The 18,856-nt window shown below is 42.9% G+C and overlaps 1 protein-coding gene across 1 annotated transcript in view; it reads right to left on the minus strand.

Moving 5' to 3' along the window:
• LRRK2 (leucine rich repeat kinase 2) overlaps window positions 1-18,856 on the minus strand; it is a 255,631-nt gene that overhangs the window by 149,220 nt on the left and 87,555 nt on the right. Inside the window, exons 15-18 of the mRNA XM_030216665.1 lie at window positions 13,734-13,878; window positions 6,969-7,108; window positions 1,003-1,131; window positions 753-923 (exon numbers count right to left, since the gene is read on the minus strand). Coding sequence (XP_030072525.1) covers window positions 753-923; window positions 1,003-1,131; window positions 6,969-7,108; window positions 13,734-13,878 — 585 coding nt within the window. The remainder of the gene's footprint in view (window positions 1-752; window positions 924-1,002; window positions 1,132-6,968; window positions 7,109-13,733; window positions 13,879-18,856) is intronic.

Here is an 18,856-nt window from a genome sequence, read left to right on the forward strand (position 1 = left end):
TGGTATTTACACATGCCTCTTTTTAGAGTATGCCTTTAAAGAAGTGCACAGAAATTCCAATTATCGACAATTACTGATAATTGGTTATCAGCCAATTATCATGACTAATTGGCTTGCTACTCAATTGAGTAGAGAGCGTAAACTGACTGCATGCACCATTAAATGTGCGCTACTTACCATGTCTTAAATAAAATCTGGCCCTTGGTACATAAGTTTACCTGAACACTGAGCAGACAATTTTGTAAAAGGTCTTTTCTACAGGGAAACCATTGTGTTACCCACTGAAATTACTTTAAAAATTATATTCTTAATGATTTCACTTCCAGAATTTCAACTATATACTCATGATCTTAGTTATCATTAAAAGAGGCATCATAAAAGGTTTTTTTTTCTCTCTTATGACTAAGGACATGATTTACCACAATCCACAAATGAGAAGAAAAAACCTTAAAGGCCTATTTACCAAAATTCATTACGCTGGTAAATAGTCTTCCTAGAAAATTAGGCTATGAATAGTTTGTTTTTCTTTATTATTATACCATGATCTTTTTTTTTTTTTAATTATGCCATGATACTGAAATGCCAAGTATCAACCACTACTGACTACATGGAAAAACGCAGGCTCCTTTCTTTAAACAAAGAACAGGTGGTAAAAAATCAAAAGTTGATATAGAAATGTGTTTTTCACACATATTGAGTGTAAAAAAAAAACAAACTAAAGACAGCAGTTTTCAGCATGTTAACTTATTTACCTGATATATTAAAGAGTTTTTCTTGGTTTTCCTATTGACATCGGCTTTCAACAAGAGCAAACATTCAACCACCATGCTGTTGCTTTGCATGCATGCTTTCTCCAGCAATTTGTTCTTTATATCATCATCCTGGATCATTTCAGCAAAACATCTGCAACACAGAACCTGAAACTAAAGACCAAAAAAGCAATGAAACGTGAGATAATGAAAATCATTTCAAACAATTCAGTTACTGAAACAAATAAAGTACCTGTACATCCCTTTTTTCGGTAAAACAAATGGATATCTGATAGAAGAGAACAGTGTCAAACGATTCACGTTCCAGCAACTTAGCAAAGCTATGCGACAGTTCAAGGAGCACCAGGATAGTGTTTAATCCCTGAACATATAAAGAGACAGATGAAATGCAAAACAAAAATTAAGCCACACATAACAAGAGCACAAAAATTCATTTTCATTTTGATTACTTTTAACAGTTTTCACACATGCAACAGCAGCCAATAGTGAACCTTAGAACATGCCACAATATGGACGTATCAGTCACAACCAGTCTATTAAGTCAAGTAAAAGCTTCGCTTCACCATCTCAGCTCTAAAGAGCTTGACTCTAATTTGACCCTGTCAGCTCTGATATTTACTAGGAAGGAAAGCAAAATTCTACTCTGACACACCTTGGCATTTTTCAAGGTATTTTGAGAATCTCACAATCTGCAAAGGGTTTAATTAGAGAGCAGCTAGCACAGGTTTGATTCTCAGAATGGTGGAGAAGGAACCTCCATCTAATCTTGTGTGTTTTTCTATCACAAGTCTATATTCCATAACAAGGTAGGAGCTGACTTTAGACAATACTTTCACTAGTTTTAGAAACAATTTTCTTAGTTTTACATCATGTGCACTAACTCAAAGAGAGCACTAGCCAGGTGAATACATGATTTGCTTATCTGTCTATTTTTAAAAGTTATATGGAAGGGTCATTTAAATCCTTAAACATCCCAATTCTATCCACATAAATGTGAGCAAGAGTCAGGGCTGGGCAGAGGCAGCCCTAACAATTATCCAGATAGCAGTGATATTCAACTCCTATCCATTTGGGGGTTGATACTCAGTGAGAGAGTTAACTAAGTACATAAGTACTGCCATACTGGGAAAGACCAAAGGCAAGATCCCAAAAAAGTACAAAACATTTTGCTACTTATCCCAGAAATAGTGGATTTTCCCCAAGTCCATTTAATAATAGTCTATGGACTTTTCCTTTAGGAAGCCGTCCAAACCTTTTTTAAACTCCGCTAAGCTAACCACCTTTACCACATAAGTACATAAGCACTGCCACGCTGGGAGAAGACCAAAGGTCCATCAAGCCCAGCACTCTGTCTCCGACAGTGGCCAATCCAGGCCCCAAGAACCTGGCAAAACCCCAAAATTTAATAATGATCAATGGACTTTTCAGTCAGGAATCTGACAAGAACCCCTTTAAACTCAGCAAAGCCAGTTGCAGTCACTACCTTCTCCGGCAATGAGTTCCAGAGTCTAATTACGCGCTGAGTAAAGAAAAACTTTCTCCGATTTGTTTTAAACCTACCATATTCTAATTTCAACTTGTGTCCACTGGTTCTATTATTGTTAGAAAGTGTAAACAAACGCTTCACACATCTGTCCGCTCTACCCCACTCATTATTTTGTAGACCTCTATCATATCACCCCTCAGCCGCCTTTTCTCCAGGTAAAATAGTCCTAGCCATCTTAACCTCTCCTCATAGGGTAGTCATCCCATCCCTTTTATCATTTTTGTCATCTTTCTCTGCACCTTCTCCAATTCCTTTATATCTTTTTTGAGATGAGGCGACCAGAACTGAACACAATACTCCAGGTGCGGTCGCACCATGGAGCGATATAACGGCATTATAACATCCTCATGCTTGGTTTCCATCCCTTTTCTAATAATACTCAACATTCTGTTCGCCTTCTTAGCCGCCGCAGCACATTGAGCTGAAGATTTCAACGTCCTATCCACGATGGCTCCCAGATCCCTTTCTCGGTCCATAACTCCTAAAGCGGAACCTTGCATGACATAGCTGTAATTCGGATTCCTCCTTCCCACATGCATCACTTTGCACTTGTCAACGTTGAACTTCATCTGCCATTTGGACGCCCAATCCCCCAGTCTTATGGGGTCTTCTTGTAATCTTTCACACTCCTCCTGCCACGAGACGACCCTGGATAACTTTGTGTCATCTGCGAATTTAATTACCTCACTAGTTACTCCCATCTCAAGGTCATTTATAAATATGTTAAAAAGCAGCGGTCCCAGCACAGACCCCTGAGGGACCCCACTAACTACCCTTATCCATCGAGAATAATGACCATTCCACTCTTCTCTCTGCTTCCTATCTTTTAACATTCTCTGGCAACGAATTCCAGAGTTTAATTACACGTTGACTGAAGAAAAAGTTTCTCTGATTTGTTTTAAATTTACTACATTTTAGCTTCATCGCATGCCCCCTAGTCCTAGTATTTTTGGAAAGCGTAAATAGACGCTTCACGTCTACCCATTCAACTCCACTCATTATTTTATAGACCTCTATCACCATCTCACCTCAGCAGCCTTTTCAACAAGCTGAAGAGCCCTAGCCGCTTTAGCCTTCCCTCATAGGGAAGTCGTCCCATCCCCTTTACCATTTTCGTCGCCCTTCTCTGCACCTTTTCTAATTCCACTATATCTTTTTTGAGATGCGGCGACCCGAACTGAACACAATATTCGAGGTGCGGTCACACCATGGAGCAAAACAAAGGCATTATAACATCCTCGTTTTTGTTTTCCATTCCTTTCCTAATAATACCTAAAATTCTATTTGCTTTCTTAGCTGCAGCAGCACACTAAGCAGAAGGTTTCAACGTATCATCAACGACAACACCTAGATCCCTTTCTTGGTCCGTGACTCCTAACATGTGTAATCCGTTGGGTTGGTCGTGAGCCCTTGGGCCCTGGCTGAGGCCAGCAGAGTGCCGACCCAGGCCAAGGGGAGACCGACCCACCACCACACACCCCAGCTACCCAATACCCCTAAGCTACCCTCCCCCGCAGTACCTCAAGAAGAAAGGGAAATAGACATACAGCCAGACCTCGCGGCCGAACCGGAACCCAGGCATGCAGATACACTCGTGCGGGCCTCACGGCCGAACTGGAACCCAGACACACACAGGGAGGGGTGAAAGAACCCCGAGGGCCCCCGGGCCCCCAAAATGCCAGACACACGCTAAACCCCAGCAATAGGGCAGAGAGAGTAACAAAAAGAACCAGAGTGGGGCCACACCCTCCCAGGGGCCTAGCGCGGGACAGGGGAGTTAATACAGCAAGCAAAAAGGGGTGAGAAAGCCCCCAGCCAGAGGCCAGGGTTACAAGACACAAAAGGGAGGCAGAAAGCCCTTGCCTCAATCCCACTGAAGACAGAGGCAGAGACACAGTATACAAAGTACACAAAGGGTTAAACTCACTGAGTCAGCAGACACAGGGAATTGAAATCCTTAGAATAAACAATCAAAGGGAAAGCTCCCAAGGGGAAGCACGGCCCTACTGAACAAACACACAGTACACAAAGGGTTAAACTCACTGAGTCAGCAGACACGGGGAAGACAATCCTTACAGTAAACAATCAACTGGAGAGGACACTCTCAAACAAGCAGCCTAGCTGCAATGGAGGCTGAACAAACCCCAGCCCCCACTGACAAACAAGCAGCTGGCTTCCCTCAGCGAACTGCAGGCAGAAGGGAAGCCCAGCTGGAGGCAAGAGAACTGATTACTCACACACGCTGGCCCCCAGCTAACACAAACAGAAGGGAAAAGAAAGAAATCCCAGAACAGGAAAACTCAGATCAAAGTCAGAACACAACAAAGTACTGACAGAGAACTGGACGGCTTTAGTCACACATGGAATGTAACGCCAAAGCAGCGTAAGAAGCAACATGCAGGCTTAAGTACTCCCCACTGACGTCAGCACAAACCCTGGCAGCCAATCAGAAGAGACATCCCCCCTCTCTCCCTGCCAAACCGGCAGAATCATAACAACATGGAACCTTGCATGACATAGCTATAATTTGGGTTTCTCTTTCCCATATGCATCACTTTGCACTTGCTCACATTAAACGTCATCTGCCATTTAGACGCCCAGTCTCCCAGTCTCATAAGGTCCTCTTGTAATTTTTCACAATCCTCCTGCGATTTAACGACTTTGAATAACTTGTGTCATCAGCAAATTTAATTACCTCACTAGTTACTCCCATCTCTAGGTCATTTATAAATATGTTAAAAAGCAGCGGTCCCAGCACAGACCCTGGGGAGCCCCACTAACTACTCTTCGCCATTGAGAATACTGACTATTTAACCCTACTCTCTGTTTTCTATCTTTTAACCAGTTTTTAATCCACAATAGAACACTACCTTCTATCCCATGACTCTCCAATTTCCTCTGGAGTCTTTCATGAGGTACTCTGTCAAACACCTTCTGAAAATCCAGATACACAATATCAACCGCCTCACCTTTATCCACGTTTGTTCACCCCTTCAAAGAAATGCAGTAGATTTGTGAGGCAAGATTTCCCTTCACTAAATCCATGTTGACTTTGTCTCATTAATCCATGCTTTTGAATATGCTCTGTAATTTTGTTCTTAATAATAGTCTCTACCATTTTGCCCGGCACCGACGTCAGACTCACCAGTCTATAAATTTCCCGGATCTCCTCTGGAACCTTTTTTAAAAATCGGCGTTACAGTAGCCACCCTCCAATCTTCCGGTGCCACGCTCGATTTTAAGGATAAATTACATATTACTAACAATAGCTCCACAAGCTCATTTTTCAGTTCTATCAGTACTCTGGGATGAATACCATCTGGTCCAGGAGATTTGCTACTCTTCAGTTTGTAGAACTGCCCCATTACATCCTCCAGGTTTACAGAGAATTCATTAAGTTTCTCCAACTTGTCAACTTCGAATACCATTTCTGGCACCGGTGTCCCACCCAAATCTTCCTCGGTGAAGACTGAAGCAAAGAATTAATTTAATCTCTCCGCTACGGCTTTGTCTTCCCTGATCGCCATACTAAGTAGGAGAAATTCCTACCTAGTTGACTGACGCTGACCAGGCCCTGCCTGGGCTGAAATACAGCAGCACTTAACCGGAGAGGTCTGCTGTATATCAGGTCTGACTGCCTCAACACTATCCGAGCAAGCTGGCCCAGATAAAAACTGACCTAAATTGCCCGGTCATCTATCTGGGTGCCAGCACTGAAAAATCGGTGGTACCTGGATAAATTCCGGCAGACACTGATGAACCGGATATTCAATACCAATATCCAGGTATGGCCCAGCACTGAATACATTCTAGATCAGCCCAAATGGCCAATGTTTTTTAAAAACATTGATTGCCATAGGTTAAATATTAAACCATTAGTTTAGGCCTGATTAATAGCAGGCCTTTATATTCAGCTCCACCAATTAAATAGATAGCTGTGCTGAATGTATGGAAGAAGTTAAACACATTGACCAAGCTGGCTGAACCTTCACCCCCAGCAAAAACATGCTGTGGAGCTTTAGTCCAATTTTTTGTTCTGATGCTGCAGTTTCCTCCTGCTCGATTGCACTTCCAGCACTGGGATTTGGTGCCAAGAGCCTTCATTCACAACTACCCCAGGTGTTTTTTCTTTCCCTATTTTTGCCTCTCTCAACTTACTTTAATCCAGTTATTGGCGCCTAGCTGAGCAGGACAACTCCTAGGACCCAATAATTATGGACTCTCAATTTAGTTACTAGGTTCTACCACTGCACAACGAATAACTCCCTAACCTCCACTTTGAAGGAGTGTGAAAGCTGCCTCTGCAGCACTCCCAGCATGGGCTTATTAGAGAATAAAAGACCTAACTTAGGGACTGAACTGGGGGACCTGTACAGCAAGTGCCAATGGAACCAGTAAACTGGCCTGGCCATTTCTTCAAGTTTTCAACCAACATCCTATAATACATTCTGTACAATTTTTGCTTCCATAGTGTTTCCTGTAGGATTTTTGCCTTTCCTGATGTTGCAAGAAATTAAATTCCTGCATATAAGCTATGAAATTTCAAAACTGTACAAACACAATGACTCAAGTTGATCCACCGCATATTAACCAGATCACTCGGGACCACATTATATTTGAGTATAACACAGATATAGAAATAAAGTACATACATGCTTCTGTACTTCAATGATGTCTTTATAGCGTTGTAAAGTGGAAACCAGGAATGAAGACAGGAGCTGCATGGTTTCTTTGCACAAGCTCTTTCTAGTCACCAAATATCCTAGCAAGCTCAAACCAAGGCACTGAATTCCTGAAAGAATATTACAGATGTTAAAAACAGTCCTGGAATTTTAATACAGTCCTGAATGGTTCTGTTCTGTGAATAATTTAGGAATGCTATATAAAAGAACCTGATATTTTTGTATTCAACAGTACTGCTGAATTAAATAAGGTTACGAAAGAAATCGTTGGTGAGATTAAAGTTCAGATTGTTCCAGAATCACAGGGCATTCATCCAACAATGTTTTCTCTCCATTGCCAAATCTTAACTCCACACTTTCAGCCTTGCTGCACAGAATTCCTGAATACCCTTTCTGAATGGGAGTATAATGCTCCCTCCTAACCCAGGGCTTCTCTGCCTAGTTCAGAAACAGGTTTTCAGGATACCCATAATGATTGTGCATGAGATAGATTTTATGTATTGCCTCCATTATATGTTGAACTCTCTCATGAATATTCATTTTGGGTATCATGAAAACCTTAGTGGCCGGGTGTGTACCAGGGACTGATTTGAGAACCAATGTTGTTCTAGCCATATTCAAATTATGCCTAATAATGCATCTCTGAGGTTGCTTTCAAAACTTGTGCCTTAAATTCTTCCTGCTGATGGCTTTGACTTTAATCATTTGAAGATAACGAGGTTTTGTGTTATTTGTCTTATCTGTTTGTTTTGACTAGACTGTAAGCGTCATTGAGCAGGGACCCGAGTACTATATAAACATTGTTAAATATGTCTTGTAGCACTATTTAAACAATTAACAATAATGAGCACTACCAGAACATTGAAACAGCAAAGGGAAAAAAAAAAAAAAGATAAAAATCTCATAGAAAGAGGTCAATTTTCCAAAGCAATTTGCAAGGGTAAATTCTCCAAATATCGCCCAACCTTTCCCCGGGTAAAAAGTATGCATGTAAATAAACAATGCATGTGCTTTTATCTGGAGAAAAAGTAAGCAAACTCAGAGGCATGGTTAGTTCAGGAAAGTAACACACATTTTCCCTTTGAAATTTGTTGCATAGTCTGTAGGTAAAAGTACAGACTTTACAACTACTTGCAAACATTTGAAAAATGATGGTAGAGGGGGGTAATTTTAAAGCTACTTACAAACACAAATCAGGTTTATGAGCAGAAATGTTTCTTTTAAAATTACACAAACTATACATGGGTAAAAGTAAGCACATACAGCTTTGTATGTGTATAAATATACACGAACTGAGTGCAAGCATTCTTGGGGCTGGGAGTGGGGACATATTATAACTTAGGGTTTTCAGGATTACACCAATGAATATGCATGAGATCTATTTTATGAACTGCCTCCATTGTATGCAAATAGATCTCATGCATATTCATTGGTGAAATCCTGAAAACCCAACCTGGCGAGGGCAGAGGTTGGGTATCCCTTACCTTATTAAATATACATGTACACATATTAAAAAAGCTGAGAAAACCGAGGGTACTAAACAACAGGTATAAATTTGTGCATGGGGTACTTCACACAAGGAAAAGTATGCTGTAACTTAGGTACACATTTGCTGCAAAAGTTATAACAAGCTCCTAATTATCTTTAAAATGTGTGCTTTGCCCACATCTGGTAAAATCAACAACAGAAGCACTACTGGAAGGCAGTAGGTACAAGTAAACAGCAAATCCTAACATTATTTTCAAAAGTTTCTTCCTTATTTACTTGGGCTACAAATTTTCTTTCAAGGCAGATGAATAAATAAATCCAGCAGGTCCCAGGAATTATGCCAAGAACATAACCTAACATAACCTAAAAAAAAACATGTTTCTAAAATTTTCCATGACTTTCAAAGGCCCTGGATACAGGTTTCACTTGTATGACACAGAGGCATAGCCGGAAGTAAATTTCTGGAGGGGCCTAGAGGTGAACTGGGAGGGTGGGGGGACTCCATGCTTTTCCTCTTCACTGCTCCCTTCCCCCTCATCAGAAATACTTTGGTAGGTGGAGATCCCCAAGCCCTGCCAGCTGAAGATATCCTCTGCATAGCCTCCGGAGCTGTCTCCGCAGTGTAGAAGTCGGTGGCATGCTTCTAGCTGCCAATATCAGCACCCACACACACTTAGTTTATACGCATGAACCGAGAATGTGAGGGGATACCAGCATCAGTAGTTGGAAATGTGCCGCCGATTTCTCTGCTGCGCAGACGGATCGGGGGGAGGGGGCTCCACAGAGGAGAGAACGTCTTCAGCTGGCAGGGCTTGGAAATCCATGCCGGCAATGCCAATTATGTCTGATGCTGCTGGGTGGGCCTGAACCCAAAGTGGGTGGGGGTCATGTCCACCCAGGCACACCCTTGGATATTGCACAGGTATGACATCTTTGGCACAGAGCAGAGTATGATGTGATTTTCCTCCCTTCAAGTACCACCAACAGTAAACCTTTTACATATGCTTTACTGAACTTCAGAGAACGTGTCGTTGGCACCAAAGTCAGCAGGAAGAAAACCATTTCCCCTTTGTTACCATGGATTCAGGATAATTTGATGGAGGTGGGGGGGGGGGAGTTGGGATACAAAAGGGGAGTGAAAGAGATCCTTCTCAGGTTGCAGGTGGGGGAAGACTAAGGAGGATATCAAGAACAGGGCTGGTTTGATAAGGACAGTAGAGTATGGTCTTAAAGGCACATGTTGCTTCTAGAAACAGGTCCAAGGGAGTGCCTGAAAGACCAATCTATTTCAGAAGAGGGGAAAGAGGATGAGATTGCTTAAACCACCTTTCTGTGGTTACAATCAAAGCAGTTTACATATTATATACAGGTACTTATTTTGTACCTGGGGCAATGGAGAGTTAATTGACTTGCCCAGAATCACAAGGAGCTGCAGTGGGAAACGAACCCAGTTCTCCAGGTTCTCAGGCCATTGCACTAACCTCTAGGCTACTCCTGAGTTCAGTATTTTAGCATTTTACAGTGACTCACTAATCCACATGCGAATCTACCAATTGTATACTATCGTTTCATACAGTATATACACTCATAAACAGCACTTTATTCTATGAGCACTGTAAGAAGGAAGAGGCTGTCCTACCCTGGTTAGGCCCCTAGAGGGCGTAGTTCCCCTAAAATGTCCAGGGAGAAGGGCTGGGTGAGTAAGTAAGGGGAGGTATAGCTGGAGGTCGCTAGGACCAGGGAGAGTCCTGGAGGTGGAAACAGGTGCAGCAGGTTATGGGCTGGGTCCTGTTTGGCCATTAACCACTTAAGACCCCACCTGAGTTGTGAGGGGAAGGAGAGCTAGCAGCTGCAGAGGAGGGCTGGTAACTGAAGCAGGGAGATCTCCATGAGAAGGACTGGCTGTGCCCTTTGGACTGGGGGTAGAACGGTGTGGTCCCAAGAAGGAAGCTGGCTGGGGTAAGAGGGCCCTGGAGTATAAAGAGTAAAAGACTGTGTGTCTAAAACAGTGAGGAGGTACTGTGTGTCCCAGCTGAAAACACTGTGTGTCTAGGGCAGTGAAAAGGTACTGTGTGTCCCAGAGGAAAAGAATCTGCATACTGAGAACCAGCTCACCCTGAGTGAAAGAGGGACCTGGGATCCTGAGGTGGGAGCTTCATTATCACACAAGCCTCATCATTTTCACAGCACGCAGATAACGACTTTTGCTCCACTGCCATTTATATACTGACAAATTCCTGATGCAGACGTGATCGCCAAAACACAGCCATGTTGAGCCTTTGAAACAGATTATATTGACTGCACATCTGGGACTCTACGTTTTGTTGAACCTCACTTCTGTTCTTTGCTGCTGCTCATTTGTGAGGACTTGTTGCTGCTTTACTCATGTTGATACTAACCAGTGAAGTAGCAGAGCCTGATTACAACAAAGTAAAGGCCAATCACAGCTTTCAACACTGGAGAATTCTCCCATTTGACAGACCTCCCAAATGGTCCTAAAGGAGAAGAAACCAAACTTCTAGTGGAAGTTATGAAAATCAGAGTTCCCCAGTTCTGCCAGAGGAGAGTAATCACTAAAGGGTCCTTTTACAAAGCTGTGGTAAAAATTGGCCTTAATGCACCCTTATATGAGTCTTTCCCACGTGCTAAGGCCATTTTTACTGTGCCCGTAAAACCCCAATTTTGTATTTATTTCATTAATGGCCGCAAAAGTCTCAAAAAAGCAATACTCTTTGCAATATGTGTCCCATTCACTACAGATAAATGCCAACTCTTAAATCATTTAAATGAATGGCAGTTTTAGGAAGGAAAAAGCTGCAAAACTGCTCTGGGTTAATTTCAGCCCTTAGGTCTTGTTTCTCTAACATAAGCATAAGAAAACCTTCCTGCATTATGTGTATTTAATCTAATCTTGGCATTTCTATACTGCCTTTTCCTAGCAAGTTAAAAGGATATGTAAAAAGAACAAATTAGGCATTAAAAGCTTCTGAAATAAAAGAGTTTGTAGGCGTTTACAAAAAAAGCAATAGGAGCAGCTTTTCTTTAAATAGGGAGAGTTCTCCATACTTGCACTGCTTTCTTATTTTTTTGTAATTTTATCCATAAGTTATCAGGTATTAAAGTTGTCACCTAAACTTTGCCAAAAAGAGAGCAACACTTAGTTTAAGTCTCTCTCCTATTAGCATGTGGCCTTTTTTTAAAAATTACCGCGATAGTACTTACCGCCACCTATTTTGTAGGCAGTAAGGAATCCCGTGTAATCTGTGCGCTAACCAGTTAGTGCGCAATAATTTAGATGTGCTAACTGGTTAGTGAAGGAACACCGACTCTCTGCCCGACATGCCCCCTTTAAAAACAAAAAAAATTTGCTCACGGTTAGCGCATACGCATTCCAAAACTAACACAGAATGTATTAGCGTCTTCCATGTTACACCATTTTTCCATTGTGTCAGGAGCGTGTTAGTGCCTAATGCAGCTTAGTAAAAGGACCCCTAAAATAGAATCAAAGGATACGCATACAGAAGACCTTACCCCCACCCAATTCTAGAAGAAAAGCATCTGTGTATAGATTGCCTTCAGTCACCAACATGGAATAGAACTGAGGAACTTTCCTGTTTTGGGAAGATGCAAAAAGATCTATTGTGTTATTTCTGTAACCCTAAAGGCATACCATGGTGAGCCTGGAGGTATACGGCCACTTCCACTATTAGCTTACACCCAACAGCCCTAGTTCACCTTCGCTGTACCAGAGTATAACCATAGCTAGTGGGAATCCACAGACCCTGTGAGATGAATTGCTCCAGAGTGTTTCACTGGCAGCCACCTGCAACACCACATTAAAACTTTATAAGCAGCACTTTCTATCCATGATCTCTCAAGATCAAGAACGGAACATGCAGCCCATGAGCTCCAATGCACATGTGGTGCTGGTTGCACATCAGGAAAGGAAGGCAAAGCAGAGTGCTCTAGAGTGGAATGGCAGGCTCCTACCATGACTATCAGCAGATGACATGGGTGAATGACATTTGCTAGTGTGGAGTGAAGAATTGCTCAGACCTGTAGGCCTACTGCCCACTCATGGAGCCCTCTCCCTCAGAAACTGAATTCTGGCTATGCCACTGTGCTCTCTGAGTCCAGGGACAACTTGTGTGGGTGAGAAACTCAACTCAGCTTGTCTGACAGGATATTGTATTTTTCTGCCAGATATGGGGCTCTAAGAATCATCTCTCAAGAAATGGCCCAATTCCACATTCTGACAGCCTCCCAACACAAGGAGGTATGAACCTGTTCTTCTCCACTTATTGATTCAATCTATGGCTATCTAGTTGTTTAACAGAACTAGTACAATTCTGATGGCCAACCAATCCCTGAAAGACATTTTATGTGTTCCAGACTGCCTTTAGCTCTAGAAAATTTATTTGGTTTTGTTTTTCCTAAGCAGACCAAAGATCCTGAGTGTGAAGTCCATCTACATGTGCTACTCAACCTAGTTTCCAGTTTGAATTGACAGGTTCAGTGACTAAAACTATATCCTATAAGATCCGAGTGACCTAAGTCCATGTGAGCACAAAGTTAACCTCCAAAGGGGTTATATGCACTGTGAAAGCCATATGGCCCCACAAATTCAACACAATGCTGGTGTCTACTGATCACAGACAACAAAATGAAGGGAGTGGGAAATGGACCAAGCTGACCAGGAACAAATGAGGAGACTTCAAATGATGGTAAGACGTTCATTGGTGAAGACTCGACACAGAACCATGTTTCAGCAGTGAGCTTGCTTCAGGAGTCTTTATATAACACTAGTAAAAGAAGCCCGTTTCAGAGCAAATGAAATGGGCCCTAGCAAGGTTTTCGTCGCCTACACCCCCCTCCCTCTCTGGCCAACCCCTTCATTGTTCTGGCATTGCTCCGCCCCCGTCATGACGTTTGATGCAAGGGCGGGGCCCAGAGTGATTCTCTCCCCCCCCCCCCCCCCGCCTCCCTCCCTGCCAACCTCTTTGTCGTTCTGCCATTGCTCCGCCCTCGAGGGCAGGGCCCGGAGCGATTTTGGTGGCTTCACCACCACGAACCTTCGAACCTTTTTGAAGGAAGTCAGAGCTTGGCTTCACTGACATCAGTGTCCTCAGAACGTTCAGGGTGAGTTTTATTATAGTAGATATGCAAAACCATCAAAAGGTCAATAAACATTGGAACAAGCAGATGTTGCAAAATTTAACACAATATAGATGGTTTATTTCTGGATACCTGGGTCATCTGGATACATTTGCAGTGTATGAAGTACAGTGTCTGTGCCACCTTGTTGTGATATCAATTCTGGAGCACCAGAGCACTCTGCTATGGAGCAAAGGATCTTTAATCCACATTCCTGAATTGCAGGGTTTCCAAGGAACTTAAAAAAAATGACAAGATGTGCTGTTCATTAACAGTCAACAGAAATACAACAAATATAAAATAAAAGACCTAGGACACTATCTTTCAGTGAACAATAAAGGAAAATGTGGACTTACCTGTTAATGTCCCTTACCTTCTCTCCTACCAGACCAGTGCAGATGAATGAATTATTTATATTATTTATTTGTTACATTTATATCTTACATTTTCCCACCTATTTGCAGGCTCAATGTGGCTTACAAAGTACCATAAAGGCATTTGTCATTTCGGTTGATAACAAATACAAGATTGTGTTGAGGTCAGATGAGGTAGAAGTGAATCAGGCATCATGGGGTCGAAGGGAAAGAGGAAAGTAAATTGTCCAGTACGAACATTGATTATGTTGTATTGCTGGATGTGAGGATTTATGTTGGATCGGTGGGATAAGCTTTTTTTGAAGAGGTGGGTTTTTAATGATTTCCTGAAGTTTAGGTGGGCATGTATTGTTTTCACTGCACATGGGAGTCCATTCCATAGTTGTGTGCTTATGCAGGAGAAGCTAGATGCGTAAGTTGTTTTGTATTTTAGCCCTTAACAGTTTGGGTAATGTAGGTTTAGGTATGATCATACTGATCCAAGTCTGTTTCTAGTTGGTAGATCTATGAGGTCTGTCATGTATCCTGGGGACTACGCTGTAGATGATTCTGTGGACCAAAGTGCAGATTTTGAAGATGATCCGTTCTTTGACTGGGAGCCAGTGCAGCTTTTCTCGAAGGGGTTCAGTGCTTTCGAATCGTGTTTTACCATATATCAGTCTGGCTGCTGTGTTTTGGGCAGTCTGGAGTTTTTTTGTGAGTTGTTCTTTACATCCCGCATAGATTCCGTTGCAGTAATCTGCATGGCTTTTTTTTTTTTGTTACATTTGTACCCCGCGCTTTCCCACTCATGGCAGGCTCAATACGGCTTACATGGGGCAAAGGAGGGTTAAGTGACTTGCCCAGAGTCACAAGGAGCTGCCTGTGCCTGAAGTGAGAACTGAACTCAGTTCCCCAGGACCAAAGTCCACCACCCTAACCACTAGGCCATTCCTCCTCCATTGATTGTATTAGTTTACGAAAGGTATCCCTCAGGAAGAAAGGTTTTATTCGTTTGAGTTTCCACATTGAGTAGAACATTTTCTTTATTACGGTTTATACTTGGCTCTCAAGAGTGAGGTTGCGGTCGATTGTGACTCCGAGTATTTTTAGGCTGTCCGAAATAGGGAGTGTGTGTCCTGGGGTGTTTATGGTTGCAGGTTTGTAATTATGTTGAGATGAGAGGATAAGGCAGTGTGTTTTTTCAGTGTTCAGTTTCAGTTGGAATGAGTTTGCTCAAGAGTCCATGATGTTATGGCCATCATTGCTTTCATTGGTTATTTCAGTCAAGGCATGTCTGAAGGGAATGTAGATTGTAACATCATCTGCATAGATGAATGGGTTAAGGCCTCAATTTGATAAGGATTTTACCAGTGGGATCATCATCACTTTGAAGAGTACTGGTGATAATGGTGATCCTTGAGGTACTCCACAGGCTGCTTTCCACGGTGGTGATATGTTTGAATTTGATTTTACTTGGTTTGTTCTAGTGGTGAGAAAGCCCTTGATCCAATTGAATACGTTACCAACAATCCCGAAGTGGTCAAGGAGTCTTAGTAGTACATTATGCTTTACCATGTCGAATGCACTCGACATGTCAAACTGAAGGAGAAGTATGCTTTTACCTATGGCTATTTCCTGTTTGAATTTGTCAGGAGAGTGACTAGGACAATTTCGGTACTATGGTGGGAGCTGAATCCTGATTGTGAGTCGTATAGTATTGAGTACTTGTCCAGGTATTCCGTAAGCTGTTTGGTCACCAAGCTCTCCATCAATTTTACTACTAGAGGGATGGACACAACTGGGCGGTAGTTGGTGAGGTCGTTTGTTTTTTTTCTTAGTGTCTTTTGGTATTCGGGTAAGTAGGATGTTACCATATTCCTCGGGGAAGAAACCTTGTTGTAGCGTGAAGTTTAGGTGGGATGTGAGGTCTTCTATGAATTGGCTGGGGGCGGATTTAAGTAGATGACTGAGACATATGTCCAGTTTGCAGTGGGTATTGGCGAATCTATGAGTCGCTAGTGTAACTGATTCAGTGGTGAGTAGATTGAATGTAGACCAGATACGGTCAGCTGGGTATTCACCCGGGATAAGGTCTAGGTCGTCGAAGAAGTTTTCGATGTCGGTGTTGTGATGAGGAAGAGTGTTGCGTAATTTTGTTATTTTGTCCTTGAAGTAGGTAGCCAGTTTGTCTGCGGATGGGATGTCTGTGTTGGATGTAATGACAGGGGTGGTGTCTAGTAACTTATTTACGAAGTTGAAATAGTTTCTTAAGATCTTTGTTATCCGGTCCTAGTTTAGTCTTGTAGTAGGACCTTTTGGTTTGTCTAATTGCGTATTTGTATTTTCTGTGTATTGGTTTCCATGCATTGAGTGTATGTTCATTTTTTTGTTTTCCACGCTCGTTCAAGTTTTCTGGATTGTGTTTTGAGTTTTTTTTTAATTCATCATTGAACCATGGTATTTAGTTTTGTCTTTTTGATATTCTTGTCTTTAAGGGTGCTATTTCGTTTAGTACGCTTATGCATCTAGCCTCCCAGTGGTTGAGATAGTGTATGGAGTCAGTTCGTGTTGTCCATTCATTGTCATATATCTGTTGCCAAAATATTTGTGGATCTATTTGACCTCTTGTAGTGTAAGTTGTTTGTTCTGGTGTACGATTTGAGCCCTTCTTTCGCCAATTTAGGGATAGGTTCAGTTTGTGGTGATCGGTCCAAGGTGCTTCTGACCATTTGATATCTGTTATTGATAGGTTATGATCTGTGGACAGTTTGTGTGATAAGAGATCCAGTGTGTGTCCCTTGCTGTGGGTAGCTTGCATGTGAGGCCATGTGAGATCCCAAGACTATAGGAAGTCTTTGCATTCGCGTGCATTGGCTGAGTTGGGGTCTTCTAGGTGAAGGTTAATGTTGCCTAGTATTAGTGTATTGGAGTTGTTTACACAAGTGTTTGAGATAAAATCCGTGAAGATAGGCTGGCTTTCGTTCCAGTTACCGGGTGGTCTGTAAAACAGGACGCAGGTCAGTTGATCAATCAGGGATTTGTTTTGGATTCTGAGTGAAGCAATTTCTAGTTGGGGTGTTATGGACTCAGCAATGGTTTTGGCAGTGAATTGTGCTCGGTAGATTAACACGATGCCTCCACCTCTCTTATCCGATCTGGTCCAGTGAGTGATTTTGTAACCTGGGGGGGCATAGTTCGAGGATTATGGGGTCCTTTTGATTGTGGATCCATGTTTCACTGATGAAGATAAGATCGAGGTTTTCTGAATTAATCCAGTCTGATATCGTTGTTGTTTTGTTAACTACGGACCTAGCATTAATATAACCCACTTGGATATTTTGGTATTGGGCTGCTAGGTTTGATGTTGTGTGGATTCTTTTAAGTTGTCGTTCATTGGATGGTGTCTGTTTGTTGTGATATTTCCTTCCATTGCATTGGTAATGACCGTAATTAGATAATCTTCCTTTATTTTGGTGAGTATCAGATTGGTGGAGTGTGGCGTGTTTGATCAGTCTTTGGTGGTTTTGAAGGATGGGTATGATATTGTATTCTGTAAGTGGGATGAATAGTGTTAGGTGGGTCAATGTGAGGGAATAGATTGCTAGAAGTATTTTGATTGTATTCATTTTGGTGGCGATTTGGGATAGTTAGATGCTCGAGAGTGATGACCTGGGCACAGCGCTCTGTAGCTCTGGACACGTCTCCTTCCTGTTCTTTCCTATGAGCAGCTTAATGCCACGGCTCCGGTCAGAGGCCAGAGGCCGTTCGTTCCTCGCACTGCCCCTCGTGGTCGTTGTCGGGCTGCTCCCCGTAGCTATCACCTGTCTCTCAGTGCGCTGTTTCTTTCCACACGCTGTTCCTTGCTCTCCTGTAAGCGTGCCAAACGGCATTCCAGGATGTGTGGCGCGCAGTTAGATGATCAGAAGTATTGCCCCAGGGCCAATAGGCTGCCTGGAAAAGTCCTTTGGCTCCATCTGTATGGCAAGAATCAGCCACGTGGAGTGCACATGGTTTTGCTTTTCAAACCCAGAGATGAAATCCCAGGGGTAGTGGAGCAATTAGGCATTAACTGTGTTGTTCCTTACTTTACTTGTTTTGGACTGTCCTGGGTGCTGCAGGTCTGTACATCTGCTGTAATTAGGCTAGGAAGAAGGGCTTTCCTTGGATGTCTGCAGTGCCGGCGGACTCCCGAAGTCTGCCGGATCGCTTTCTCGGTGGGCACGGTCCGCTCAGAAATCAGCGGTAGCAGCTGGCGTGTGGAGCATGGGATGGCGTTGTCTGGCCGTGAGTCATTCAGGCCCCACGCTGCACGCCCCAGGGGTCACCGCCATAGCTGGTCCAGGCCTGCTCCGCACTGCAAACCTTTGCTGCACTGCGACCTCACTCTTCAGCCACATGTTCAGTGTTCCCGTCTCTCTTCCTCGGTCCGTCATCACGTCATAAGAGTTGCCGCCGCCGCCGGTCGGGCCACACTGCTCAGCTGACCAAGCTCGCTCTTCGGCCACGTGCACGACGCCCGCCTCTTGGCCGGCCGGCAAGCGCTCCTCCCGGTGCGGAGTGGAGGCTGCCCCCTTCCAACAAATGCAGCCAGAGAAAAACATATCAAAGTAACCTCCCTTCCTTTTATAAGGAGCTAGTGCTGTCTTCAGCACCTCAGTATCCTATATCAAAGGTTACTGAAGGCAATTCTTATGTTTTGGGTTTCCAATTCCAACGCTAAATCTAGCACAGTCAAAATCATCACTTCATGGTCGCTATTGGTCGCTAACCCAGGAATGAGAATTCCAAACATCAAGGAAATAACTAAGTAGCTTGCTATACCATAATGTATTCTGTTACTTGAGTATTTTTACTACGGTT

Source organism: Microcaecilia unicolor, chromosome 10, assembly GCF_901765095.1.
Source record: "Microcaecilia unicolor chromosome 10, aMicUni1.1, whole genome shotgun sequence".
NCBI lineage: Eukaryota > Metazoa > Chordata > Amphibia > Gymnophiona > Siphonopidae > Microcaecilia > Microcaecilia unicolor.